At 40.5% G+C, this 26592-nt stretch overlaps 2 protein-coding genes across 5 annotated transcripts in view; one reads left to right on the top strand and one right to left on the bottom strand.

The window, feature by feature from the left end:
* The window catches only part of ATP2C2 (ATPase secretory pathway Ca2+ transporting 2), a 28136-nt gene extending 15407 nt beyond the window's left edge, over nucleotides 1-12729 (top strand). Inside the window, 15 exon segments of the mRNA XM_052797527.1 lie at nucleotides 1456-1553; nucleotides 2291-2392; nucleotides 3219-3308; nucleotides 4717-4818; nucleotides 5412-5568; nucleotides 6968-7138; nucleotides 7551-7648; nucleotides 7727-7777; nucleotides 8264-8430; nucleotides 9088-9156; nucleotides 9236-9352; nucleotides 10075-10222; nucleotides 10806-10901; nucleotides 11214-11355; nucleotides 12051-12729. Coding sequence (XP_052653487.1) covers nucleotides 1456-1553; nucleotides 2291-2392; nucleotides 3219-3308; nucleotides 4717-4818; nucleotides 5412-5568; nucleotides 6968-7138; nucleotides 7551-7648; nucleotides 7727-7777; nucleotides 8264-8430; nucleotides 9088-9156; nucleotides 9236-9352; nucleotides 10075-10222; nucleotides 10806-10901; nucleotides 11214-11355; nucleotides 12051-12163 — 1721 coding nt within the window. The 3' untranslated portion in view covers nucleotides 12164-12729.
* Nucleotides 12730-13827: 1098 nt separating this feature from the next.
* On the bottom strand, nucleotides 13828-26336 carry MEAK7 (MTOR associated protein, eak-7 homolog). Of its 4 annotated transcripts, none has more exons than XM_052797308.1 (9): nucleotides 26216-26336; nucleotides 25726-25849; nucleotides 24385-24561; nucleotides 21462-21692; nucleotides 20567-20711; nucleotides 19503-19943; nucleotides 18099-18217; nucleotides 16723-16902; nucleotides 13828-15687 (listed from the first exon to the last, which is right to left on the bottom strand). In XM_052797308.1, the coding sequence occupies exons 3-9, from the start codon at nucleotides 24550-24552 to the stop codon at nucleotides 15559-15561; spliced, it is 1413 nt and encodes a 470-aa protein (XP_052653268.1). In that variant the 5' UTR covers nucleotides 24553-24561; nucleotides 25726-25849; nucleotides 26216-26336; the 3' UTR covers nucleotides 13828-15558. The 4 variants fall into 4 exon arrangements, with proteins under 4 accessions (XP_052653268.1, XP_052653269.1, XP_052653272.1 ...); XM_052797309.1 differs by having other exon boundaries at nucleotides 25753-25849; XM_052797312.1 differs by lacking the exon at nucleotides 25726-25849.
* Nucleotides 26337-26592: the final 256 nt, after the last annotated feature.

Below are 26592 nucleotides of genomic sequence, written 5' to 3'. Positions count from 1 at the left end.
AAGAATGAACCATAATGAAATTATTCTTCCACCTCCCCTTATCTTCAGATTGGCCCTTACTCCCAGGTCACTGTATTCCAGGCTTTGCTGCTCTGACCTTGGTCAGTATGGCAGTTATATGAAGGAGAAGATATGTTGTGTATTTAGTAGCACTCGTTAAAAAGTACACTAAATGCCAAGCCTGGCCTGTGCAGTCACAGATATCTGCTACACAGCCGGATCCTTCAGCTAAAATCTGTCTTCCTTGGAAATGCTGCTGTTGTTTGAACTGCCCTTGTTTGTTCTGCAGTTAAGGAATCTTATCACCCTTATTTTATTGTATTTGCCCTGACCCAGGACATCTGAAATGGCCTTATCTCATGAAGAATTTCGTTCTGGTAGGGCTGCGCCCAAATAGGTGTAACTGCCAGATGGCCGGGTACTCTGCAACACAGTCTAAGCACGGCAAAAACTGTACTCTCCCGCATGTTAATTGTGCCGTGTCTGTTAAACTTCTGAAAAGGAAAAAAATAATCCTTCTTCTTTATCTGATTCTTTAATTGTCAATAACTAAAAATTACATATTGAAGGTGGTCGCTTTGCTCTGTGCTAATCCTTCTAAATTGCGATTAATTTAATTGCAGCCCAATCTGCTTTATTCTCTCCAGGTTTTTACCTGGTGGTCATCATGCTCATGGGGTCTGTGCCTAAGCAGCATGATCATCTCCAGAGCCAGGGAAGATATTCAGACTTAGAAGGATGGTGGAGCCTGATTCTTTTTTGCATTAAAGTAATTTTTCCCCTTCTTGGGAGTGGAAACTAGCCTGAATGTGGTGACTCTGCTAATCCACTCCTTTGCTGTATTGTGGTATAAATGGGCCCTGGAAGAAATGTGCTTTACTGAAGCAGGATTGTCACAGAGCAGAGCACAAGTGGGGCAGCTCCTGCTCTTAGCTGTGGATTTTTAAGTATTTTTTGTAACACTCTTTAACACACGTACCCTCGCAATCCCTTGGTTGGGCAGGGAAGGGCTGTTATTCCTGATTTAGAGAAGCAAGGGTTAAATGGCCCATCTGAGGAAGCACGTGGCAGAGAGGGAATTTGATACGTCTTTTCAGAATATAATAGCTGTTCTGTTGTGTGATATTGCAGCTCAGAAATGTTGATCAATTCCCTGGAGATCAGTGCCTTCTCCGACTGCCCACCATATGATGCTCAAGACAATGTGGCCCTCTTCAGATGTCTCCTGCCATATCTCACATCCAAATTATGTGTGCGATACCCTGACTTGCACTCAAATCCTTTCCTTACAACAGTCTGTTAGGAAACTCATCCATTTCTTGCTCTTTTCTCCCTTTTCTCACCGGTGCAGTTTGAGTAATGTTAGGGAAACCTGTTCTCCCTCTTCTGGGGCCCTGAATCTCGTGGTTCAGTTGCATTATTTATTAGGTCTGATTAAAAACTTTCCTGCATCAGGTTGCTGCAATGTCATCTGTTCAGATAAGACAGGGACTCTGACAGCCAACGAGATGACGGTGACTCGGCTCGTGACCTCGGATGGGTTCCAGGCAGAGGTATGGCCAAGGCGGTAATACAGACCGCCCTGTTCAAGCTCAGCAGGGCCAATTTGCTTTTAGTTCAATTAGGCCCAAATGAGGGATGTTGAGTCAGTCCCAAACCAAGCAGTTCCTTGCACATCACCGGTTCCGTTAAAGAGAAGAGACTTTTGCAGAGCTGGAGACAGGTAGAGGTGGGGCCGAGAGTACAAAAGCTGCTCAGATGCCGTAAAAAAAGATGTTCGTTGACAACATTTGCTGTTCTTCGCAATTATTGTAAATACCAAAACCTGCCACTGACCCTTGCGGACCCATCTTCTGTGGGAATATTTATTACACGAGTGACCTGATCCTTCCGCTTGGTTCATTTACCTGTGTGCAAAGTGGGTGAAAAATTCAGGCATGCAAAATGTAAGGCAGTGGAGGCACAGACCAGTCATCAGTAGGGTAAAACCAGTGAACCCACTGCTACCAAAGGGCTGGATCTCTCAATTGAGCTGCGAGAGACTTCTGAACTCATGGTGAGCAAGTTCCGTATAAGACAAGCTGATTCTTTTTGTTCCTGTACAGCTATTGTAATATTATACTTTCACTATTTGCAGCCTTTCCTATAAGCATTGATTTGAGCTAGAAAGAATAATCCCAGCATGCCTTCAAAATCAAAAATTTGCTCGCGTGCACCCCACTGTATAAAGATGTAGTATAGTCCTGCCTGGCACTGGGAAATTTGCTTTTTCTGTCTCTCTCTTCCTCAGGTCAGTGGGGTGGGCTACAGTGGAGAAGGAGACGTTTGTCTTCTGCCTTCAAAGGAGATTCTTAAACAATTTTCCAATGTCTCAGTTGGAAAACTAGTAGAGGTGAGTATAAATTATCAACCAGCTTGTCCTATTTATATTCAATTTTCATTTGTGCAGATCCCTTTGGGTAATTAGTGTGAAAAAAAGCTACTTTTGTCACTCTAAAATGAATCGTCTTGCTAGAGCATTCTCAAGGAAAGGCTCTGAGTAATTGTGATATAATACCTGAAGCTTATAGATGAAAGGTAGTAAAGGTAGAATAAGATACACAGGGAGAGACTAGAGTCATCAGCTTAAAGTGTCGATGACATTTTGGATAAAAACACAATTCTTGCAGAGGAGAGACTGATTAATTTTACCACGTTCAGGTTTTTAATGTGGACAGATTCTAGACTTTAGCTAGCTACATACTCAATTTATAAATGTATTGTGATGGTCTCTGGCTTTCGTGTTAGCATTAAGTAAAATCTTGCATGTTCGATTGTAGGCTAAAGCGGAGTATTTGGGTAGTGAAATGATCTGAGCTGGAATCTCAAATGGAGATTAGGTCTTATTTTATCTATACTGCAAGTTAGAAGCAATAGTAGGAGAGACCAAGTTCTCATTTTCATGATTTATCAAGCTCGTTAGATATATATCATGTTTTGCTTGATGTGAATTTATCCAAAATGTAATATTTTACCAAATATTGGTGTATCCTATGGATTAAGCAGGTTTAGACAGCATAAGAGCTGATCTCAAGAGATGCTGCTATGGGGAATAGCACATCTTTTGGGATGTGGCTGCCTTCATTCTCCAACCTTTCATTATTTCATTTAAAGAGATGAAAAAGCTATGAATTTAGTTAAGAAAAAAATAAACCATGTAAATATGTCCCTTTCTCTAGGCTGGCTGTGTAGTCAATAATGCTATTATCAGGAAAAATAGTGTGATCGGACAGCCCACAGAAGGAGCTCTCATTGCCCTTGCAATGAAGGTAAGATTGTTAAGATTTAAAATTTTCCAGAAATTAAAAAAAAAAAAAAGAGCTGGAATTGTTAGGTCTGACAGGAGTGATCAGACTTCTTTACAGTCCCCAGACTGGTTTTAGTCTTTCCTTGTCTCTTCTGCCCAAGGTCATAGATGTACACCTCTCCCATGTAAACCTCTTGTCACGGACAAACACTTTCCTTCAGCTTCTGTGCTAACAGCAAGAATTGTTTTGCTTGGTTAATCTCTGCAGTTACGCTCTATAATGGATTTCTTTCGGGCTCAGGATGGACTACCTTTTTTTATAGTTTTGCACATGCCAATTAAGAGTTCGGGAGGAAGACAGAGTGAAAAATGAGCAAGAACAGGCCATACTAGAAAGCATGGCAGAGGCTCATCCTCGATTTGGGTCATCTGCTAGCTTTTACTTTTTCTAGTTGTGATTATGTAAAACAAGATTTTTTTTTTAATGAATATTGCATTCATGCTCACAGGCAGAGGGCTGTAAAATGCCTCAAGGTATCATCTAATCAGTGTTACGCAGCCTGTGGTCCACAGACCTCAGGTGAGCTGTAAGGCACAGAAGGTGCCTGATGAAATGATGCACCTGCAAACATCTGTTCCTACCTCCTATTTTTCAAACTTGTAACTCTGATAGGGAAACCATGATTTGTCATTTGCAAAACAGACATTTTATTTCCTTAAACGCTAAATTAAAATATTCCTTCTGCTCTGCCATTCAGTAGCCAAGCAATAGCAGAATATGAGAGGTTGTCTCTTCTGGGTTTTTTTAATTTTTTAGTTCAGTGGGAGCTGGGGGAGAGAGAGATTGGAAGCTATTTCTGACAGCTACCACTTCACCTAGAGCACCCATGCGTGCTGCTAAAGCAGGCATGTATTGATTTGGACTGTTGTACTTCATAGCTGAAGGGTCTTTTGAGTTTAATTCATCAGGAAATAATCTGAAGCCACATCCACGCTTGACCATTCAGTTATTTGAAATTTTCCTTTTTCTTCCAAGTAGGGTGGCTGGGAAATAACCCAAGTGGGGGAGCCTGAGCTTGGGCTGGAAGAAATCTGCTCTGCCCATTGCTTTGCCATAGATGTAGGGAAAGGACTTGAACCTCCTCTGACCCAAAGCCCCACCGAGACAGCAGTGCAGCTCGCTAGTTCTTGCAAAAGTCAACAGGGATCAAGCTTCAAACTCCAGTTTAATTTATCCTGTATCAGGCACCAAAAGGAGAAGATGGGTTTGAATTATGAGTTTTACTCTCCCCATGCATTCTCTTGAGCTCTGTGGTATATGAGTGCCTGGAAGTACATGGTCAACGGTCAATGCCTGTAATACGGAAAATATACACAAGCTTTGGCATTATTCAGCATTACAGTGCTCTTTTTGTTTTACCTTACTTTAGATGGAATTAGCTGACATAAAAGATATTTATGTAAGAAAGAAGGAAATTCCATTTAGCTCTGAACAAAAGTGGATGGCTGTGAAATGCACACTGAAAAATCAGGTAAAGCAAACAGTGGTGTTGGCTGGTTTCGTGTTTCTAATTGTGCACCTCAACAATGGGCATGAAATGGTATCTCTTTAGCAAATGTTTTCAGAAGTTAACTATGTCAGGAGAAAACTGAACAAACCTCAAAATTCCCAACTTGGGTGTAATTTTAGCTTGTAAAGCTGTGTTTGAATGGGAGAAGACAATTCTTTTCATATAGTGGTTTGAGCAGGAAAACAAAAGCTTTTCAGAGATAACTGACAGGGGAATAAAGATACGATGTCTGGCAGAAAATGTTGGCCATTTTTCCCTTACCGGGTTAAGGAGCTCATTTTGGCTGATACTGTACTTTGGTTTAAAAACTTACCAACCTTTTCATTACCATTCTGTCTGTGATGGCTGAACGTGAAAAATGTCTAGAGCAAAAATATCATGTGCAAAATACATGCACCTGGGCATTTTACAAAACAGGTAAAAGAGCAAACAAAAGATCTTTTTTACCTAGGATGTAAAGCCTTATGCATTACCAGTATTTTTAAAATGTGTTCTTTTCTTTTTTCTTTTTTCTTTTTTTTTTTGATAAAGTATATTATCTCCTTACTTTAAAGGATCAGGAAGATATTTACTTTATGAAAGGAGCATTTGAAGAAGTTATTCAATATTGCACTCTGTATAACAGCAGCGGCATCTCATTATCACTCACACCCCAGCAGAAAGCCATCTACCAGCAGGAAGAAAAACGAATGGGCTCCTCAGGTCTACGGGGTCAGTCATTACTGTCTATGTCCCTTATGCTTACAGGTTATCATGCCCTAATGCTTTCCTGCTCTGTTTTGGTTAGGATGAACAGACACTCAGTCCTTAGCATCACTTGCATGATCTCTTCATAATACTTGTAAGAGTTTGCCAAGGGCCATGTCTTAGGTCTGCTGGCTGCTTGCTTTCCACTAATCTTTTCTTGTTGGGTTTAAATTAGCGAGAGTGAAAGGAGCTGAAAATAAGCACTGGAAATGGTGAATGTTTTTCTTCCATGGAGCGTTGTGATTGCCTGGGATACGGTCTGAACACTGCGTTGAAAAGCTTTGTGTTGAACCCGATCTAAGCGCTGCTCTGCCAAGTTTTGCTTTTGGAGAAGCTGTTTCAAGAGCAACAAAAAGCAACTTTGAAAGGGGTTCCAAACACGGATTTGGGCACCGAGATTTTTATTTGAAGTTTGGTTCAAATCTTTTAGGACCAAATCTAACGATCTCCTTTTGATCCTGACTGCGTGTCAGTGCACAGCCCACAGAAGTTTTTATACACGCGTCGTTCCCTTCATCACTAGAAACATCCTTTCAGAAATGTCTTAGTCTTTCACTCAGTAACAAAGACACCATCTCCTGTGCATGTTCCCAGGTCGTAAGGAGATGAGAACAAGTCTTGGCAGCCAGGTTTGGAAGGTGGTGTAGTTAATGTACATGTTCTCCAGCCCTGTGTCTTGTGGTTAGTAACTCATGTAAGGAGCTTGCTTTACAATATCTGAATCATCTGCCGTTGTGAATGGCAAATTACCGCTCTGAAGAAAAGCGATTAGCTCGGGCAGGTGCTGCGAGCTTGTGATTCAATCATCAAAGCAACACTGACATGAACCCCTGGCAAAATATCCTTGGGTGATTTAAGAACAATTGAATGATATGGTTAGGCACCAAGAACAGAAACAAAATGTTCAGAGCCTTGATGTTTATACAATGGAAGTTTCACTGGTTTAACTGAATTTACAGTTCACATTTTTAGATTAAAAAAAAAAAGTTTAAGTTTTTACAGGAGCGCTGTTGTTTAACATAGTACTTTAATAGTGTCATGTCTAACATTGCACTGTCTCAATTTAATCCATCTGCATTTAGGGAAGACTTGGTAGACAGCTTTAAATTAGAAAGAAATAAATCCTAAGAGAGAAACGCATGAAACAGAAATGCTCTGATTCAGATAAACTGGTATTATTTGAGTGGACCAAATTTTTGTGTCTATACAAGATCTGACTATAATGAATAAAGACCTGGTTTAAATGAATTTTTCTGCTGGAAAAATGGCAGTTTAGTGTCTCCTCTAAATGTTCATTTTAATGTCTGGAAACACATTATTAATAAATGTAGTCTTGTCGTCTTTTTTTCCCCTCTGTTTCTAGTACTCGCTTTGGCTTCAGGTCCAGAACTTGGCAAACTGACGTTTTTAGGTCTGGTTGGAATAATTGATCCCCCAAGGGCTGGAGTGAGAGAAGCTGTTCAAGTCCTTTCTGAGTCTGGTGTATCAGTAAAAATGATAACTGGAGATGCCCTGGAAACTGCTGTGGCTATAGGTAGCAAACTTAGCTTCTTTCCTGTGGGTCTATATTATGTCTGTCAGATCAGTCAAATGTTCTGTCACTTAATAATCAACTTTATCATTCTTTTTGAGTGTGCAATAGAGGTTTTAAATGCCACTGAGTTCTTGCTTTTCCATTGAAACAAGTCATATTAAATGCAGTAATAGAGCAGCTATGAACTATGGGCTACTTCTGGGTATTGTATTGCTTCCATAACTCCAGTTGAGTAAGGACAGGGTGACCGGCCCAGCTGGGAGCCGGAGAGCTGTGTGCCCTGTCAGATGCCCCAGGTTCAGATGTATTTCCCAGTAAATTCCTTAATCGCTGCCTCTATTTGTTGAATCTGGAAATAGTTGGCTTTTTCCAGAGCTGATGGGCAGATCTCATTTGGGGCTTTTTTTTGCAGGACAGAATATTGGACTCTGCAACGGGAAGCTGAAGGCCATGTCTGGGGAAGAGCTGGACCAATTGGCAGAGGCAGAGCTATCATCCACTGTCAAAAATGTAATGGTTTTGATTACAAAAACAAGGCCTACTTTCAATAGCATCCATGTAATACAAGACTATTTTTTTGTTTTTCAGGTTTCCATTTTCTTCAGAACAAGTCCAAAGCACAAACTAAAAATCATAAAGGTACAAAGAGCCTCCCAAATCCGTTGTAAGCCTCACAAAAACAAGTTGTTGGAGGGGGGGGGCCCTCAGTTCTCTAGACCATCTGGTCTTCCAAGGCAGGATCAGCTCAAACTAAAGGACCATAAAACCCAAGCTAGAGCATTGGCACTACTCACACTGAAGGTCTTAGAATTTCTCTGGCAGATCTGGCCTGGGTCATTTGAAAGACACTAGTGAGATATTAGCAAGCATATCAGGAGAATTATTTCTGAAGACTTTACTCCCCTCTTTTAACTCCTGCTGGGGTTGTGGGATTCTCTGTTCTCCTGAAAATCCAGTCTCTTAATTCTTGGTCTGAGTTTTGTCCTCAGTGGGCTGCTGAGTCTGTTTTACCCACAAAGTCACATAATATTGAAAAAGCAGAAGTGCTACGTGCAAATCCTGTGATTGCCAACAGGACTTACTTATCTTCTGGCTTCAGAGCCTCTCATCTCTCCACTCTCGCAGGCTTTGCAGAGGGCTGGTGCTGTTGTGTCGATGACAGGAGATGGTGTTAATGATGCCGTGGCCCTTAAATCTGCCGATATCGGGATCGCAATGGGACAAGCTGGTACAGACGTCAGCAAAGAGGCTGCCAACATGATTCTCGTGGATGACGACTTCTCAACAGTAATGTAGGTTTTAGTGACTTTCTTACTATCAGACACTTTCTTACTTCAGATACTTTCCGGCTATCCATTGCAACAAGTCTCTTGTGTGACTAGCCCTGGAGATGACACAAGACGCAGGACATGTAAGTCAACAGGCAGTAAGTGGAGATACCTGGCGTGGGTCTGGCTCGTTTTCAGTTGCATACACGGCAATGACTTTTTTGTTTCAAATGGTGGTGACAAAGCTACCTTTCATCTGAAAGTGCTGGTTTCTCATTGCTGTAGCTAACCGGGGATTTGCAAGCGTCTAGAAGTCTGGGTAGATCATAACTTGTGCTCTCTACCTCATCCAGAAAGCTCAGAGGAAAGACATAATTTGCAATGCTCTGTTGGTTCGTAACAACAGAGAGAGTAGGCAGAGTAGAGTAAGGATATAAATAGGTCACATGCCTGCTTTATGAACCAAGACTTGGCCATATGAACCAGGGTTTTCAGATCTACTGGTCCTGATAAAGTCATTTTAACTGAGACGCTGCATTGACGTCCTTCTCCCAAGCTGGGGTCTGAATTTCATCCAAAAGAAGTGCTAGAGAAGACAACTTGTATTTTGAGTGTCACAGGGAGCTCAGTGTAAAATAGCGTGAGTACTAGTTATTTAATAAACTCTCCTCTCCTTTCCAGGAATGCAATAGAAGAGGGAAAAGGAATATTTTACAACATAAAAAATTTTGTTCGGTTCCAGCTGAGCACGTAAGTTCCTGTTTGCTTTGATTCCAGTGAAGCCACCTTTTAGGTGAAGCCATGCAGAATAATGTTCTGTGTTTTGCAGGAGCATTTCAGCTTTGAGCCTAATTACTCTGTCAACAGTGCTCAATCTACCAAATCCACTCAATGCGATGCAGATCTTATGGATCAACATCATCATGGATGGGCCGCCAGCCCAGAGGTATGGAAGAGTCAAATGAGCAAAATATTCTTGGTTTCAATGTGTCTGGATTTGGCTTAGGAACACAAGCCGTTATGATTTCTTATCAATGCACCAATCATTTGGTGGTTAGATAAGACAAGTTGTAGTTTTGTTCCCTCCTGATCCCTCCAAAAGCACTTACTTCAGATTTACTTGAGGTTTTATACAATCCTGTTTTGTGGTGGAATCACTTAACTATTCCACTTCTTTACTGCGAATGGTCTGTTGTGAGTGTGATGAGCGCATCACCTGCTAGTAGCCCTGCAGATTTGACTGGTGAGGAAATACTGCATACATATGGGGGTATATGCCCCAAAATCACAAGACTTAGGAACCTCATCCACCTGCTAATTACAACTACTACTAATTACAATTATTACTTCCACAATGTGGAAGAGGTGTTGGCCACAATCTCACAGCTAGCTTTCCCTCTGGGATCGATACTGATATAATGCACTATGGTAGCCTAAGATATCATTTTAGCAGCTTGTTATGCAAAAAAGACCTTTGTCATAGGTGTCTCAGACAAACCTGGGGCCTTATGGTAACTGTCAGAATACTGATAACTCTCATGCTGTGCTTCAAAGAAGTTCATCCTCCAGATCCATGCTGTTTTATCAGTTTGGGGATCAGTTTATGGTTTCAGGACGATCCACACGAACTAAACTCTTCTCTTCTCTTTTTGCTTCTCTTTGAGGCAGCTTGGGAGTTGAACCTGTTGACAGGGATACTATCAAACAGCCACCCCGATGTATCACAGATACTATACTCAGCAAATCATTGATCCTGAAAATCTTCATGTCAGCTATAATTATCATCAGTGGAACCCTCTTTGTCTTCTGGAAGGAGGTAAGGAAAACCTGTAACAGTATCTTGTTTTCATCAGGAGAACAAAGTGAAGGGCAATTTCTGAAGTACATGTGAAGGACTTTCTGAAATACATCCAGTGGGGAAGGATCAGTACAGGCAGAGGGTTAAGGAACCAGGGTCAGCTCCTAGCTCTGCTCCTGCCTTTCTGTGTTGCCTCTAATTTGGAGCTTCCTATCTAGAATGGGAAAACTATTACTTTATATGTTATCGATGCTTTAAGGTACTTTTCACCTCTAGTTTTCCATGTAAGTAGAAAATGCCAAGTACATAAGTACTCTGGATTGCTATTTGTAAATAGTGACTGTTAACTATAACAGTTTAAGTAATTTAGAATATTCTTCACTCAAATTCCACATCAGTTTAAGAATTTAAAACGTGGTTGATAAGATCATAAACTCAACAATTAGCAGAGAGAAGTTAATGCTACCTAAAATAGCTAGAACTAGATTTATTCCTTTGTTTTACTACCCTTTGATTTGACTGGGATCGTTAAATTCATCTATTGAATGGACGTATTTTTGTAAGGTTTAACTAACCCCTGAATTTTCACATGTGCTTTCAGAATCCAAAAAGTGGCATAACACCTCGAACCACAACAATGACTTTTACCTGTTTCGTGTTTTTTGACCTCTTCAATGCCCTGACATGCCGCTCTCAGGTGAGATTGCTCTGTCAGCAATAATTTGTCTCAAAACACTAACAAACACAAACATTAGAATACTGGTATTTTGCATAGGAAGGGGTTTTTTAATGTCACTTAAAGCAGCATGATTTTTATCATCTTTATTTATAAAGTTATCCATCGTAGTTCAACTGCAACTATACTTTCAACTACATAGCTCTCCCTAAATTAACATTCATATAACTTCAAAAAGTAATGGAGTTTACATGCAAAGAAACAGTGTGACATTCAAGTCCCAACAGGGAATTGGGAAATGTTACATTTCTTTTTTTTTTTCCCCTTCTCTAGACAAAGCTGATACTTGAAATAGGCTTTTTTCGAAACCGCATGTTCTTGTATTCTGTGCTTGGGTCATTTTTGGGACAGCTGGCTGTTATATACATCCCTCCATTACAAAAGGTCTTCCAGACAGAGAATTTAGGAGTGCTAGGTAAGTTGCAAAATAATGTGGTTTTTTTTCATTAAAGCTACTTTAAAAAGCAGATGTGATGATTGCCAAATTGTTACATGATAGCTCCCAACAGATTGCTGGTAGGAGAAATCAATCAACAGCTCCTATACCTATATACCTACACACAGCTATACACCAATAGTAGTAGTATTTAATGACATCATCCCAGTCTAGGTTTTGAATCTTGATTTACTGCACATAAATGCATGTAAATGGAGGCATGCCAAGATTTTCCACGAGCTCTGTTTGACGATACTTCTCTACATAAATCTACCTAGGATCATTATGCAGTCACTCCATTTTGAAAAGGCAGGATGACTCTTTCCTAGCTGAAATGCAATGCATATTTTACCATTTGAATCAGTCTAAGCAAACTCTACCATAATACGTTGTATCGCATCTACATTAGGCACGGTGTTAGATGCAGGGTTCAGTGATCCCAAATGATTATCGTAGAGGCTTCTAACCAAGTGGACTATGCCAACTATGGCTTTTCCTTGCCAACGCAGTCATTTCTCTAATGCCTAGCTATGCTGTTGCTAGCTGTGGACATAATCTATGGAGTTACACCAGCACAAATAGCTACTGCAGGAAGGCCCTTAACTGGGGATTCCTGCCCTGCACAACATCCAGCTGTCGGCTCTGCTCATCTCTGCTCTGTTTCCTCTTGGCAGACCTGCTGTTTCTCACTGGACTGGCTTCCTCAGTTTTCGTTGTGTCCGAGTTCATCAAACTCTGTGAAAAACGCTGCTGCCGACCAAAGCATACAAAGGGATGTCATAACTGATGCAAACTTCCTCTAAAGGTATACTTGGAATGGAGCTGTGATGCTGGATAATTCAAATGCACCGTTTTCTGACACCACACGTCCTTTCTGAAGATACTCAAGTGAATCTGTACTGACAGTCCTTCTTATGCCAGAGTCTGTTCCTTCTACATGCTCTACCTAAGCTGTTTGAACTGTCTACAGAAACCTCTGGAGCGGCTCCAGTTTTAAACCAAGATCAGGTATATTTTTATAACATTTATCTATATGTCAAGAATGCTGTGACAGTCCCAGACAAAACAACAGTTTCACACATGTACAGAAAACTCTATTGTGCATAAACTGAAATTTTATTTATTTAAATCAAAATGATTTTCATATAATAAAAATCTACATTTTAAAATGTTACTGACAAGTATCTGAATGAGACTCTTGATTTAGACCTGTCCTTTTACATTAAATTAGAAGAATGGAAAAGACCTGCCTTCAGAAGCACTTCTTTTCCTGTAGTCAATCTATAGTGTTTCTGGATTCCCAGATATCTAGCCTTGATTCAGCAAGACTCTCAAGGAACATGTGGCGAGATGGCAAACAAAGAGTAGAGAGCTGAAAGTGCCAACCTTTGGCTGTCAGCTGGTTTTTTTTTTTTTGTACCTATGTGACTAATAGGAGCAAAGCAGAAGGCTGATTTGATCTGATGCACAGTAGTGGTTGGATTTAATGGGGAAGGGACTCACTTTCACAAGCACATGAGAATAAAGATGACTTGTACATAGCAGGGGTGTTAAGCTTTGCAGTTGGATCAACAGCTGCATAAAAGTGATTGAGAGATGTTTAGATCATAGCTAAGCCCACTGCTGACAAATGCTTTCTGGACATTTTTAGATGCATGAACTCAAAGCACAGATTGCTTAATCATTAGGTTCAGGAAAAAAAATTTTTTGAGTCTCTTCCAAGCCAATCTTTTACATTTAAAGAACAATTTTGAATAATCCCATCTGCTGGTTGAATCAGCAGTGTCCTAGTAAATAACACTTCACTGATACATTTGCTAGAAGTGCCATAATGTCAGTTTTCTTCTTGCCCCAGGTTAACACCTTCACTTCAAAGTGAAGATGAAGAGTCTCAGATACAAACTTGTCAAAAATCACAATTTCAGAGGTCAAAATACTATGCCGATCTTCACAAGATGATGTTTAAACAGGATTACATTTTGGATTCATAGCCTAGAAAGAACCAGCTATACTGATACTTAAAGTCAAAGAAAACCTGGCCACTGAAATATTTTTGGTGAAGGGTAGCTTTGTGCAATTCACCCTCCCCAGATAGTGTCTGCTCACTATCATTTTTTTTTTTTAAATCCTCACAAATCATTTCAGTTCTCAAAGAAAAGTCTCTGCCTTGTAACAGAAGGAAAAGTAAGTCTAGTTGTTTGGTTTATGTGTAACTGCAGAAATTCAACTATCTCATTCCTGTATGCCATCCACTTCAAGTATTTAGTGCCTAAGCATACTAAGTGAAGAATACCTTGGAGACATATGGTGGGTGTTTGTTAAAACAAAAGCCAGCATCACCACACTTACAGAAAGCACCATGTACTTATTTGCCACCTATACAGCACTCCCTACTTTGTACTATTTAAAATTCTCATTAAAATATAAAGAGAAGAAAACTATACAACAGTATCAGTGTAATTGTTTTAATGCTTACATTTTTTTGTGTGTTACAAACTTGGGAGACTATCATCTGGTTTATTTAAGCAAATACAAGATAAAAGGACATTAACTCAGGCCTTTCACAGCATACTCTGTACTGGAACAGGTAGCATATATGCCCAATCATTAGTTCAGGTAGCATACAAAATGTGCACCTGAGTTCTAGGATGTCTGGCTGCAGTGGTTTCTTCATGCTCTCCTTTCAAGGCTAAATTCATATTGTTTAATGACATTTTTAAAAATGGGATCTACATTAAGGCACAAGTACAGATTATTCAGAATATTCAAATCTGGCTCCCTGTGAAAAACAACAGGTGAAGAAAAAACCAAACACATACAAGAAGATACAAAGGGAAATAATTTGAGGGAAGGTCACACGATCAGGAACCACAGTAATTTTACAGACTTACAGAGCAAAAAATGTGCTAAGTTGCATAGAAGATGAACTCATGCTAGGACAAAGGGGATTTGATACAGTCCTTTTCCTTAGGAAATAATAACTAAATAACTAAATGTAATCTGCTGAGTTAAAAATAACAGTCCCTGGTAGAAATTAGAGTTATTTTTGACAAGTTAATTACAGAATTAGCAAGGTCAAACTAATAGTTACTGATAGATGTGAATGGATTCAAGTAGAAAAAGCCCTGAGTGTGAGAGACCTGACAAAACTGGCATTGACTGATGAACAGCCAACAAAAGAGCAAAAACCCCAACCCACTTGTTCCATTTCACATTGCATTTTTTCCATAACACAGTAATGATTAGTTATGTGGAAATAAAGTATACAGCAGTCTTTGAACATGTTACAGATATAACCCTGATTTTTTTTTTTTACAATGTATCTGCAGATACTATTCCCAATTAACTGTGGGAGCTTCTTAATCCTTTTTACAGCCTGATCTTTTACTCTAGCCTCAAGTGAGGCTACTAAAGAAGGCATTTTTCCCTAGAGCATTTCTGCTGGAGGTATGGCCCATTCTTAGGATAAATATGGCTGAATGAATGCCAATGACTGTTCTAAGTTTAAAAAGCAATAGGCAAATTAACACAGAAAGATCTTAAGTGTAATGCACTAAGGTACAGTATTATAAAACTGGATACCATATACTTTGCATTCTGTACATCTTACAGCCCATATAGAGTCACTTGCTGAAAATCTGACTTACAAAACATGGAATTTAATGCTTTAACTGGAGCAATGCAAATTAATAGCATCCTTCATATGAAATCATGTAGACTATGTTTACCAATGTAAGACATCATTACAATTTGCAAGCTTCACTGACTAATTTCATTGCATGCAAAAAGAGGTACGGTTGAGGTATAAGAGCCTTAATGTCTTGAACAGTCTTAATATAAATACATATCAACTCTCCAAGACACTAAGCAGTACTGTCAGTAACTACTTCTTTTGTTTTTAATTCTGTATGCAGACAGGATCTATCAGCAATGCTAGCAAATTCATATTGAGCTAGAACTTGGAGATATCTAATGATTAAGTACCTAGTTAATTTTTCTGTTCTCCCAAACAAAACCCTTCAGGCAGTATACTGTATTGGATCTAAATATTGCATAAGTATGAGGCTTAAGCTTCATCACAGATAGTTAGGTAAATGTAAGGAAAAAAAGAGGAAAAAATATCCTGTCCAAGGAACATTAACATTCAGGAGCAAGAAAGGTTTTTCATGTTACTGTGTTGTTTTAATCATCATCCTCCTCCTCCTCTTCAACGGGTTCTCGTAGACCTTCGCTCTGACGACTTTTTCCAGCCATTTCCAAAAAGGCTTGAGCCTCAGGATCTACATCCAGGATACTCTTCTTACCTTTTGTCTTCAAAACACAATAAAATATAATCAATTTAAAATGTCATTATGAATGAATCACTATCAGGCTACAAGAAAAAGACATACTCAAAAGTCCAGAAGTAATCTGGTTTGCAAGCTTGTCACAATGAAGCATACATATTTTCCAAGCAAGGCATTTAAGATTCACTGGGATACATCAAGTTATTTTTATTGCTGCAGTTACACAAAACAGTCATAAACTTTTCCTAAGATGACAGTACGCTATTTCAAGTTTGTTCAGGTCACAAGCCAGCCAGAACATCCTGGTTAACCCGACCTCAGTCTGAAGTGCAGATGTGAACTCTTTTTTTAAAGAGATTCAAGTACAATTCAACATTTTTTGTAAATAATTTGTTCTGTTTCTATTTGTGTCCAGTGAACAGACAGGGCACATGAATTTAGTATGAAAGAAATGAAATTTAAGGAAAATACCACCAAATTGTTCAGACAGTTTAATAAGAGACTAAATTACAGGGACAGAGGAGACTGGAAAGAGGTCTCCTACTCATTCCCAGAAATAAATCAGGTGCAGAAAGACTAGCATAAGTCTATTCACATAAGTTTATTGTAAAACAATAGTAAATTTAAAGTTATGGATAAAGAAATCTTTTGTGTTCTCTTCCTGAACTATAGATTAGGCTTTACTTGTGAGCTTCTAGTGCTTGCTTTCTGTTTTACAAACACTGGGTTTTAATGAACCCCTCCAAGGAGGTTCCTCCTGGAAACCATTCCTCAGTATCAGAAAGGCCTTTTGAAATTCAGAATAAAGTACAGCTCTTCCGACTCTACCATTTCATGGCTCCTGATGTTATTTCTTGTTGGCACCTTCAATAATTCCACTACTGTTTTGCCATTTACGTGCTACAAAATATATGGCATCACAGGGCCAGTTAAAGAAAACATTATTCATTACAATGGAGAGACAGTGTTTAATCAGAAAACTGCAACTGCCAAGTTTTGCATTTGCATCTCCTGTTCCAATCAGGACACAATTTCACAGGTTTCAACTTTGTTCACTTACCCCTGCACTTTCAGGGAGGTCTCCCACTGCCCAGACTTCCACGGCATCCAGTGTAAAATCCTCTTTTGCTGACAGTTGGGGACTGTTGTAGGTGGTACATCGAGGTTTTGCTTTACTGTGTCCTTTCCCATAGTCACTGTCTATCCAGAGTCCAAAGTACCCATGTTGTCCACCCATACCCTGTGAACCAAAGCAGCACACTAAGCACTTGCTACACATGTAAAACAGACTGGGCAAGTTATGACATCTAGAGTATAAATTGCTATTTTCAGTATTTATGCCACACTTCTATGGGTAGGTGAAAGAGAGTATTCCAAGTGAACCTGGGCTTCTGTACCAAAATCCAGTATTCCTGAAGACAAACAAGAATTTACCTGAGTGATACTGCCCTCCCTCTACACTTTACAGAATACCAGTATCTGCAAGCACATCAGCTACATCTTGTGCCAGAAATTTAGCTCATTGGCTTTTGTTTATTGACTAACAGTTCCATTTCAAACACAGTGAAAGTGCTTGATTTTGCTCTTTTCCATTTAGAAAAGTATCTACAGAAACAAATAATGTAATTTGATGTTGTTTGCTTTCTTTAGAGCAAATTTACTCCAGACTGCTGCAATTCCCAAAGTTATGGGCACATAATGCCACAAAACTGTGAAGTGCTTTTCAAAATAGGCGAAGTTTGTAGCTTTGTAGAAACTCCTCTGCATCCAAAGAGCTCATTCGTGGACTTGAGTAAAAGGAGCTTCTGCCACTGTAATTACACAACAGCAGCAGCCTACATGCAAATCTTGTACTCTAATTCTGTTGGGCTTTCTCAGCCTCCCATTATTTAAAAAGCAGTTAATGTGGCAGTGAGAACAGCCTGTGGAAAGATCCTCAATTACACAGATCAGCTAGCTTGTGCTGCTTCAGTGATGTGGATACATGCAGTCAATTCTTCCAGACAACAGGGAGGACTGCCAGAAGGACTTCTGTGATAACCAAACTTGGCAAACAGATTTCTTCCCAGAACCTCCATAAATCTAACCTGCATCAAGACCACCTACTTGGGTCCGACACAAATAAATTCCACCTTAGTTGATTCAGTATTTCAATGTACATATCAACTGAAAAGCATAGACTCTATCAGGACTGTAAGCAGTTCTCCATAGTTCACACTTTACACTGATGCTTGAACACAAAAAAAAGAAAAAATCCTCCTACTAAAAGTATGGCACAAAAAGTATGGCACAAATAGCACAGAGAATGGATGAAAACTTCCTCAGAGAATAACAAGTGAAATAAATCTGCTCACAGTAACAGAAGCAAAAAACACAAAACACTTCCAAATACCAGCCATGAATCCAATTTCCAAATTGTCATTTCTTAATACTTACAAGTCCATTTGGCATTGTTTGTTGGCCATGGTTCAAATACATGTAGTGGTCATTATACCCTGTGTATGTGTATACAGCAAGAGAGGGGAAAACAGAAAACAGAAAGCATCTGTTGTCACCTGTAAACAGAAAAGCATCTGAGGTCAGACAACTGGCCAAGGAGTAACTTGCCTACAAATAGGATAGGAAAAAAATATTGAAGAAGTGCAGCTGAATAAATCAAAGACAGCAGCTGCAATCTCAGAAAGCCAATACATATCTCTCATCAAGATCTAGACCTATTGTTTATTCTCAGTTAACTCTGTGCAGGGTCACAGAAATCAATGTGATTATATGGCTGTGACCAAGGGCAGAGTCAGAGGCATGACTAGTGCATTACATTACTATGTAAGGGTACACCTATCACAGGCTTGTATTGTAACATCTAAAACTGGCAAACTGCTAAACCCTTACCCTTAAGGGTGCAGACACCCTTAGTTCTGACTATATTGATATATAGATTATTTAGGGTCAATGACTTAGAGTACAGTTTTCATTATGCCCAGTTTGGTATTCAGAGGGACCTGTGGTGTGATTGTCTAGTATGCTAGATGTGTTATTCCATCAGGAAAAAACACAAGGAGAGTGTTGTGTAATCAGTGTAACATAACATTATATTAACTGACTGAAGTGGTAATTATCAAATACTAATTAAGTATAGGAATTCAGTTTTTAATGTAGCAAAAGTGAGGATTCGCAGCAACACAGATTATTTGGAGTCCCTAATTTTTTTTCAGAAAGCCATCACAAGAGTTCTTTCCAAAGAGTTAACAAAAGCCCCTCTATTCTCCCCAGCGGTTTCAAGGAAACAAAAAGTTTAGCTTGCCCAAAGGACCCTTTTGCTGCTGGATTTTAAAGGGAAACAAAGACAGACAGTGCACAAATGGCAACAAGAGGCTTAACCTGGTGTTGGGCTCAGCTGTTCTGAGATGGAAGATTGCCATCTGCTGGACATCTTATTTAAACTCTAATTCATCGTTTATGCTGCATGTCCTTCATTTTCATTTCATTTTCAACCCGTGCAGCTACAGGGGTTGATAGACTTCACTGAAAAGAAAACTTGTTCCATGATCAGTAAGTCCCACAATCTTAAAAATCTTATCAAATAACAGACAAGCTGTAAACATTAATCAGTAATATGCCTGACGGGGTACAAAGCAGCAATAACTTAGCATGTATTTTATATTTTTCAAAAGTTAGTGTTATTTTTGCCACAGGAAAATACACTTGGAAGTATAAGAAATATTGCATGTCATGAAAGTAAAATGACAGTATCCATTAAGTGGACAGCATTCTTGTACCTGTACAGAATAGGCAATGTTTACCTGAGCCATGAGATATTAGAAAAAGAAAAGTGAGTTTTACCTTGAAACTGTGGCTTCACCTCCCAGGAGTGAGATGCAAACCCACCAAAGATATAACCATCTAAATCCTTTAAGATCACTACACAAGGACCTTTGTTCACTATATGCCCACATAACTGTGAAAAGCTTTCTCCGTGAAGCCTAGAAGAAAATAAAAGCTGCCACTTGTGCTGTAGCTCTGCAGGCAGAAGGGAGTTGATGTATATGATAGATGGGATGTCAAAGAGACTGACAAGTCCTCTTCCTTTGATGCCTTTGCAGGCTGGAACCAGGTTGAGTATGTCTTTGGTTTGGTCTGGGAGAGAATGCAGAACATGGAGGCCTTGCCTGATAACAACACTGAGGAAAACTGAGATCTGTGGAACTCTGTACACCCAATCCTCAATGACACTTTGATCAAAATTTGTCTCCATTAGCTGAGGACCCACAGGTTTTGTCCCATCTAAATAAGACAACACACAGAAACAGTAGTAAGTCTCCCGGTCTGGAAAATAATCAGTTGATTTTTAAGTGTAAACACAATATTCCATTATTTTAATGGACATGAGACCACATATGAAAGGAGACAGTACAGTAAAGTGTCAACTACGTTAAGCAGATGCATCCATAGAACTGAGAAACATTTGCCTGTGACATCCATTGGTTGGGCTGTCATGATTAAGGAACATGGACTCCTAATTACAACCTACAAGATGTTCTTTGCAAGACAGCAAAATCTATTATTACAACAGTGCAAAAGGACATACAGTCATAAATATATGCACATGCATCTAAATGCCCGTCACCTGCAAGTCAGGTATTTGTAAAATAGGCATGTTCCATGACAAATAGTTTTGTATGTCCACTTAAACCAGGACTTCAAACCAAAGCTCTCCTGAATTGAAGTGCGAAAGATGGTAGGGTAAAATAAATAAAATTCCCAAGTCATTCGCAAAGCACTAGGTTTGAAATATTGGTCTCACCATTTAAACTCAAAGATGTGACCTGAAGAGAAAAATTCTTGAGAGATCAGCAACTACATGAGCTCTGTGCCATTCTGGGATATACCACATCAGTGCTGCTTACCTGCAAGCTTCAATTCTGATAGGAGCTGAGAAGCCAGAGCCTTTACTCCACTTGCAGAATCCCTAGTATTCTCCGAATTCCAACCTTTCAGTTCCTTCCTGTAACTCAGTACACGGACTACAGACATGATCAGATCCTCTGTGAACTTAAAAGGTTAAAACATCAGCATTTTGGCATTTCTTAAATGAAATTGCCAAGAGCTTCAAAGGACTTTCTGAAAATAAAGTCAAGTAGTACTGATGCTGTAATCCCAATGGCAGAAGCATCTCATGATGAGTCAGAAATAACAGAAATGCTGTTTCAGAGTCATAGGTCTTGAAAAGTATCCTTTTTCAAGACTTTTTGTAAATGTTACTTCACAAAGCATCTCCATAACATAGGGCATGAAAGAAGGAGGGGAAGTCCAGATTTTGCAGTGGTAGGAGCTGCTAGTGAATTACTGTTTGGGGAGATCCCACACTTCCACCTTACAAGCTATGTATTTGATTCACATATCTATCCTGCAACTAAAGCTCTAGAAAGCATTTTGCTCAGTTCCCAGAAGCACCAGCCAACCCCTGCTGGCTCTTAAATATAGCCAGTCTCTGCACCCTTCATAGTGATCCTGTGAACCATGAGACTAAACAGTCAGTGCTCTTTGCAAAATCCAGATCCTGGTTCTCAAAGTAGGCAAGTCAGCATGGAAAAGCCCACAGCTGAAACGGTCAGCCCGTATAACCCGGTTTGCCTACACTGTTTGTCCCAGATCAGCAAGTCAGTGGTAAAGAGATAAAAAAAATACAGGAAGTCAGGAATCCCTGTTCTGAATTTTGTGCTCTAAAGATTACCTTCAAATTACCTTTCTGTCTCTGTTCTCTTACTATGCCCCCAACACACATTTAAACTGCCTGTTTACCTCTTGGATTTGTTTGCCCTTCACAGGCCCTTCTGTCTTGGAGATCATTCTCATTATTATGGTAATCTTCTCATCTGCATTCCCTTTTAAGAGGTTTGACATAAAAATTACAAACTGCTCCTTAGCAATCTGTTCACTCAGCCCAGATGATTTCCCAGTCAGGTCAATACTTTTCATTCCGTTGTATAACCGAACAGTCATTTGCTCTGGTAATGGCTCCCGCATATACGCCTACAATGGGAAAAACAGCAAAGAACATATTTTAAAAATGAAGAATAACTAATATATTCCAGCTAATCTGTGCTGATATATATTGCTATGAATGAAGGATTTCAATACCAAGTATCTACTATCAGCAACAAACTTTTGTCAAAGAACTGGTTTTCCAATAGAAAAAAACCCTCTATTTTTACAGTATCTCCTTTCCAATACAATTTAGTGATTTAAGTTGATATTGTTTTTCCACAAATGCCATGGATTTAAAAAAACCCAACACTGAAAAGTGTTTACAGGATATTAGCAAAGGATTTCTGTATATTAACTCTGTTGTAAAGGCTTACAACTCTGCCGGTCCTTAACCCTGTTTTTGATAGTGGAGCTCACAGATACCTAAAACCAAAGAGAAAGTAAAGTTTCTCCCGTATCTCAGTTTTGGCCTCAAGACAATGCAGGCAATGTGTTTAACCCTACATACACATGTAGAAAAAATTCTGAGAAGTTTCCCTCTGCATAGCAACATCTAATTCAAGCACGGAACAAAACTGAGATCACCTGATTTTTATAAGGCATCCCTGATCTTAGGACAGTCAAAATCAAAACTTACTTATCTAAATTGCCTGACTGGCACTTTAAATTGAAATCTAACTGGTACACATCATCATACATCACAACACTGTGGGAAAGATCTGACTCTGAATTCAAGAAACTTTCAGTATTCAAGATAATTACACTGTTTAAAAATAAATAATCTAAAATACATCCATACACTAGGACATGATTACACAGTGTCTTCACTGCACAAAGCACTGTGCATAACACGCTGAACACCTGACTTGACTCACATAGAGGGGTGTAGCCCAGTGGGGACTATGCTGAAATCAATGGAGCTCCACCTGCGTAAAAGCACTCCAGCTGTATTCAGTGGAGCTGCTGTTACCAATCTATTGCTGGCCCAATACCACTCCTACTGAAGCCACCAGGGCTGTTCCTATTTTATGTTAATGGCTGTTGCTGTGCATATAGGGCAAGATCCAGCATGCCAAGCTCTACCCTGCTTTTGTTGACGTCAGTGGTAAAACTCCCATTGATTTCAGTAAAAGCAGAATTAGCAGCCAGTCCTGCACGTTAGAGTGCTTCATATTGAGGGAGGGACTGTCACAGGGGGGACAGCTGTCTTTAAGAGGCTTTCTAAAAGTGCTACATGAGCCTGAAGCAAGACAAGCAGCAGGGAACATAATTAAAAACACTATACTGAAGGGCTTTTTACTTCACACTGCGGTATCACCTACCTACTCCCTACCCTCTCCCACCCACCACTAACTTTGTTGCACTGTTTTGTTATGCTTATAGCTTTTCCAATGAGTAGAACTGGGGTGCAAAAGAGGACTGTAAAAAGGGAAACTTCAACAAACATCTAACAAACTCACACCTCTGACAGTTTAGAATCCTTGTCTTAAATGGCTTCAAGAAAGTATTTAGAGATACCTGCTCTACCTGCTTTCCAAGCTATGCAACACAGCCTGCTCTGGTCCAGAAGCCACGTAGTTTCCTTCTAGTAAAGCACTGAGCCTAAACAGAGTACATGAGGTTATGTTTGGGGCCCCGTCAATGTTACCAGACTGTTGCTAGATCAAATCTGCCACATATCAATCTAGCTTAGGCATGAGCATAGACACCTACGAGGCAAGCATGCCATTGCAACTGTCCCTGCACTAAGGAATTAGGCACCTACAGGCAGTCTTTCAAAAGATTTTAATTTAAGTTGGCAAACAAAGACGCAGGAAGGAAAAAGAAAAAACATTCATCAGAAGTCACACTGATCTAGGGGCAAAGCTAGAAGGAGAACTTCTTCCAGGTCCCAATCAAATAACAGATACCAAGGACCAGGTTCTTGGACCTATTAGGGCTGAAAAGCTGGGCAGCAGCAACACGGTTTCCAAACTGGCGGTAGCTCATAAACAGCCAGGCTGGAGGAAGGCTAAAGCTGGTCTGTATGCAGATGCATTGCTAAATACCTTAAAATAACCTGCTGCTTTCCCTGAGTTTTAATTTGATTCCATTAACTGTGTAACATATATAAAAATACACTTTTAATACTACATTCATCTGGCCACTTGGTTCCTGCCTAACTGAAGTTACCAAGTATTGCAACAAATCATTTTCCTCTTCTTTCTTGATTAGAAAATGAATGTAAAGTTAATCAGAAAGCATAATGTACGTTAATTAGCTAAAACAGGGAGCCACAGCTTAATCAAGTAAAATTGAATTCTCTCCTTCTAATGCAAGTGAAAAGATTAGAGACAGGGATGCAATTGAGGGAGAAAGATAGAACCAAATACAAACTGAATTTGTGACAGCTTCTCAAGAAAATCTGTAAATAATCACACACTCCAGGGGGAAGAATATTATTCTCATTTTTCAAGTTTCTTTAAAAATATTTTCATATGTCCCAACTTACTTCAGAATCAGGAAAGCTGCAAATTGACCCAACAGTGCAATTTAAGAGAAAAATACAAACCTGAAAGTCACTACTCATGTTAAACTGTAAGAAAAAGTTAAATATCTATCCTGCCCCAAAACATTAAGTATTACATTGAGACTAGCAATCCTTAAAAAGTAACTATTGCCAGATCTTTTGTTTCTTTCTGGAATTATGTTCAATGCACTACATCACAGATATATCAGGAATAATAGATTGTCTTACCTGTAGTGCTGCCAGAGTCACAGTTTTCTTTGTACCTTTGCCATTTTTTGCTCCAGCTGAGCCACTCAATCCTGATAAGGTATCAAATACTCCATCAATGACAGATTGCTCCTCAGGAAGAAATCTGGAAAGGTGATTCTGATAGGCATTGCTTTCTGCATTTCCCATCTTTTCAACCTGAAGCAAAGGAAAAGGAATTAAAAAAAACAAAACAGTAAACACAGAAAGGTATCACAATGACCATGAAAGAGGTATCAAACAGATTAACATACCAGTGCAAGTTTTACAAGAGCAAATTAACAGCCTTCCAGGAAACTATTAAAATTACTGTTTAGTCTCTATTCACTGAGACTTAAACTTGAGGAACATCCATGAACAGTAACTGTACTTTAAAAAATGACAATCTGCCAGCTCTTTGCTAAAACCATCCTGTCTACCAATTTAACCCTCATTCAAGTCTTATCAAATGGAAAAACCAATATGATCTAATGATTAAAATAGCTTGCACAAAGTGACCACGGGTCTGTCAGCTGGAATACATCAGTAACATGAAGGAAATAGCCTGATTATGGATTATTTATGACAGATTATGCTGCATCTTTCTGATGCATTAATGGACTGAAGCTAAGTCTGCCAATAACACGTGGCACTAAAACACCATCACTGTAAAGTCTCTGAAGATGACATGAGAATGTTTTTTCTAAGGACGCAACACAAAAATAATTCAAAAAGCTGACAAGAAACACAGTAACAAAAACATTTAGGAAGACAACTCAAGATCCATCAAAAACACACGGCTTCATATGAAGTCAATAAGTTGTTGAGAGCTGGTAACCACAGAATTAAGGTTGGCAGGGGGGGTTGGTTTGGGTTTTCCGCATTTAATGGTACAACTATGATTTCTCTTTGTCCCAGGATTCACCTGCATTACAGAGACTAACGTTATAGTGTTGTCTGGGCCACATGCTCTGGCTTTCTCCCTGGAGCAGCACAGCACAGACCTAACAGTGCCATAGTAGGGCCTGAAATCTCACCATGACCGCAATGACAGTCACCACTGTAAACAGCCTTCCCATCTATCTGGGGTTGACACACTGCTGGGGTGACAACATAAAAAAAAGATGAGAAGAGGAATAAAACATCCTTTCATAGTTTTCTTTCCCCAAATTCCACACCCCTTCTGGCACCTCACTTTCGGTGCAGGATTCCCAGTCCCACAGAGATCTCTTTTTCCAGACAAGCCCTTCACGCAGCCCTTCAGCGGCCTCAGAAGGACTCTTTGTTTAGCCTAACCCAATCCTTCTGTCGTTAACTGATGCTGACTTTGATAAACAACTGTACCTAAGCAGCTGGGTTGGGCTTCTTTACCTTCACTGACCAGTACAGGCCCCAAAGCCTCGCTTGCCTGTGAGGAAGATGTCGATCGCGGGGTAAACCCTAAAGGGTCAGTGGAAACGCCTGCAACCTGGAAGAAAAACCGCGAAGACGCTATTAATTTAAGCAGCAAACCGCTGGAGAACGGGGGTCCTTGACCCCTCTCCCTCAGCCTGGGGACACACAAGCCGTGAACGGGCCGAGGCGGCCCTGGGCTGCAGCCCGGCAGCGGGGCCGAGGCCCGGCGCTGACACACCGCCCTCCCCGCACCGGCGCGAAGGCAGGACCGGTACAGGGCCGGGCAAAAGGCTTCGCGGGTTGCCATTTTACCGGTTTATTACCCGGTATGCTTAGTCCATCCCTCCCCAATCCCCATCCCAGCGATGGGCGTGAGGCGAGAGGACCCCCCGCTCCGCTCCGAGGCGGGACGGCACGGCAGGCCCACCTCTCTGCTTACCGGCAGGGCACCCTCGGCCCCTTTCAGCCCCCCCTGGATCGGCCCCTGGACTTTTAAACACGCCCTGGCAGATGGAGCCGGCGCCCGCCGGCGCCTGTAGGCCGCCCGGCTGGGGCGGAGCGCGGTGAGGGCGGGAGCTGGGCCGCGGCGGGGGATGGCGCCGCCTCTGAGGCGGCGGCGGCGGCGGCGGCGGGGAGGGACGGGCGCCATTGGCCCCGGAGCCCGCTGGGGAAAGCAGGGAGGTGACGGCCGGCGAGCTCCGGAGCCGAGCGAGGCCCTGGCGGCCCTTTCTCCCTGAGGGGACCCTTTCTCCCTGAGGCGGGCCATTTCTCCCTGAGGGGGCCATTTCTCCCTGAGGGGGACCCTTTCTCCCTGAG

This window comes from Harpia harpyja, chromosome 9, assembly GCF_026419915.1.
Source record: "Harpia harpyja isolate bHarHar1 chromosome 9, bHarHar1 primary haplotype, whole genome shotgun sequence".
NCBI classification, from domain to species: domain Eukaryota; kingdom Metazoa; phylum Chordata; class Aves; order Accipitriformes; family Accipitridae; genus Harpia; species Harpia harpyja.
Note: the sequence above shows the minus strand (reverse complement) of the source record. Positions and strands in the feature narration are given on the sequence as shown.

What these genes read in the sequence shown, in the direction of transcription:
- MEAK7 (XM_052797308.1), bottom strand. Translation starts at nt 24,552, where the DNA reads ATGGGAAATGCAGAAAGCAATGCCTATCAGAATCACCTTTCCAGATTT. An exon ending in AAACAATGCCAAATGGACTT is followed by an intron (nt 16,903 to 18,098) that starts GTAAGTATTAAG and finishes TTTGGTTCACAG; the next exon opens with GGTATGGGTGGACAACATGG. An exon ending in ACCTCCCTGAAAGTGCAGGG is followed by an intron (nt 15,688 to 16,722) that starts GTAAGTGAACAA and finishes TGTGTTTTGAAG; the next exon opens with ACAAAAGGTAAGAAGAGTAT.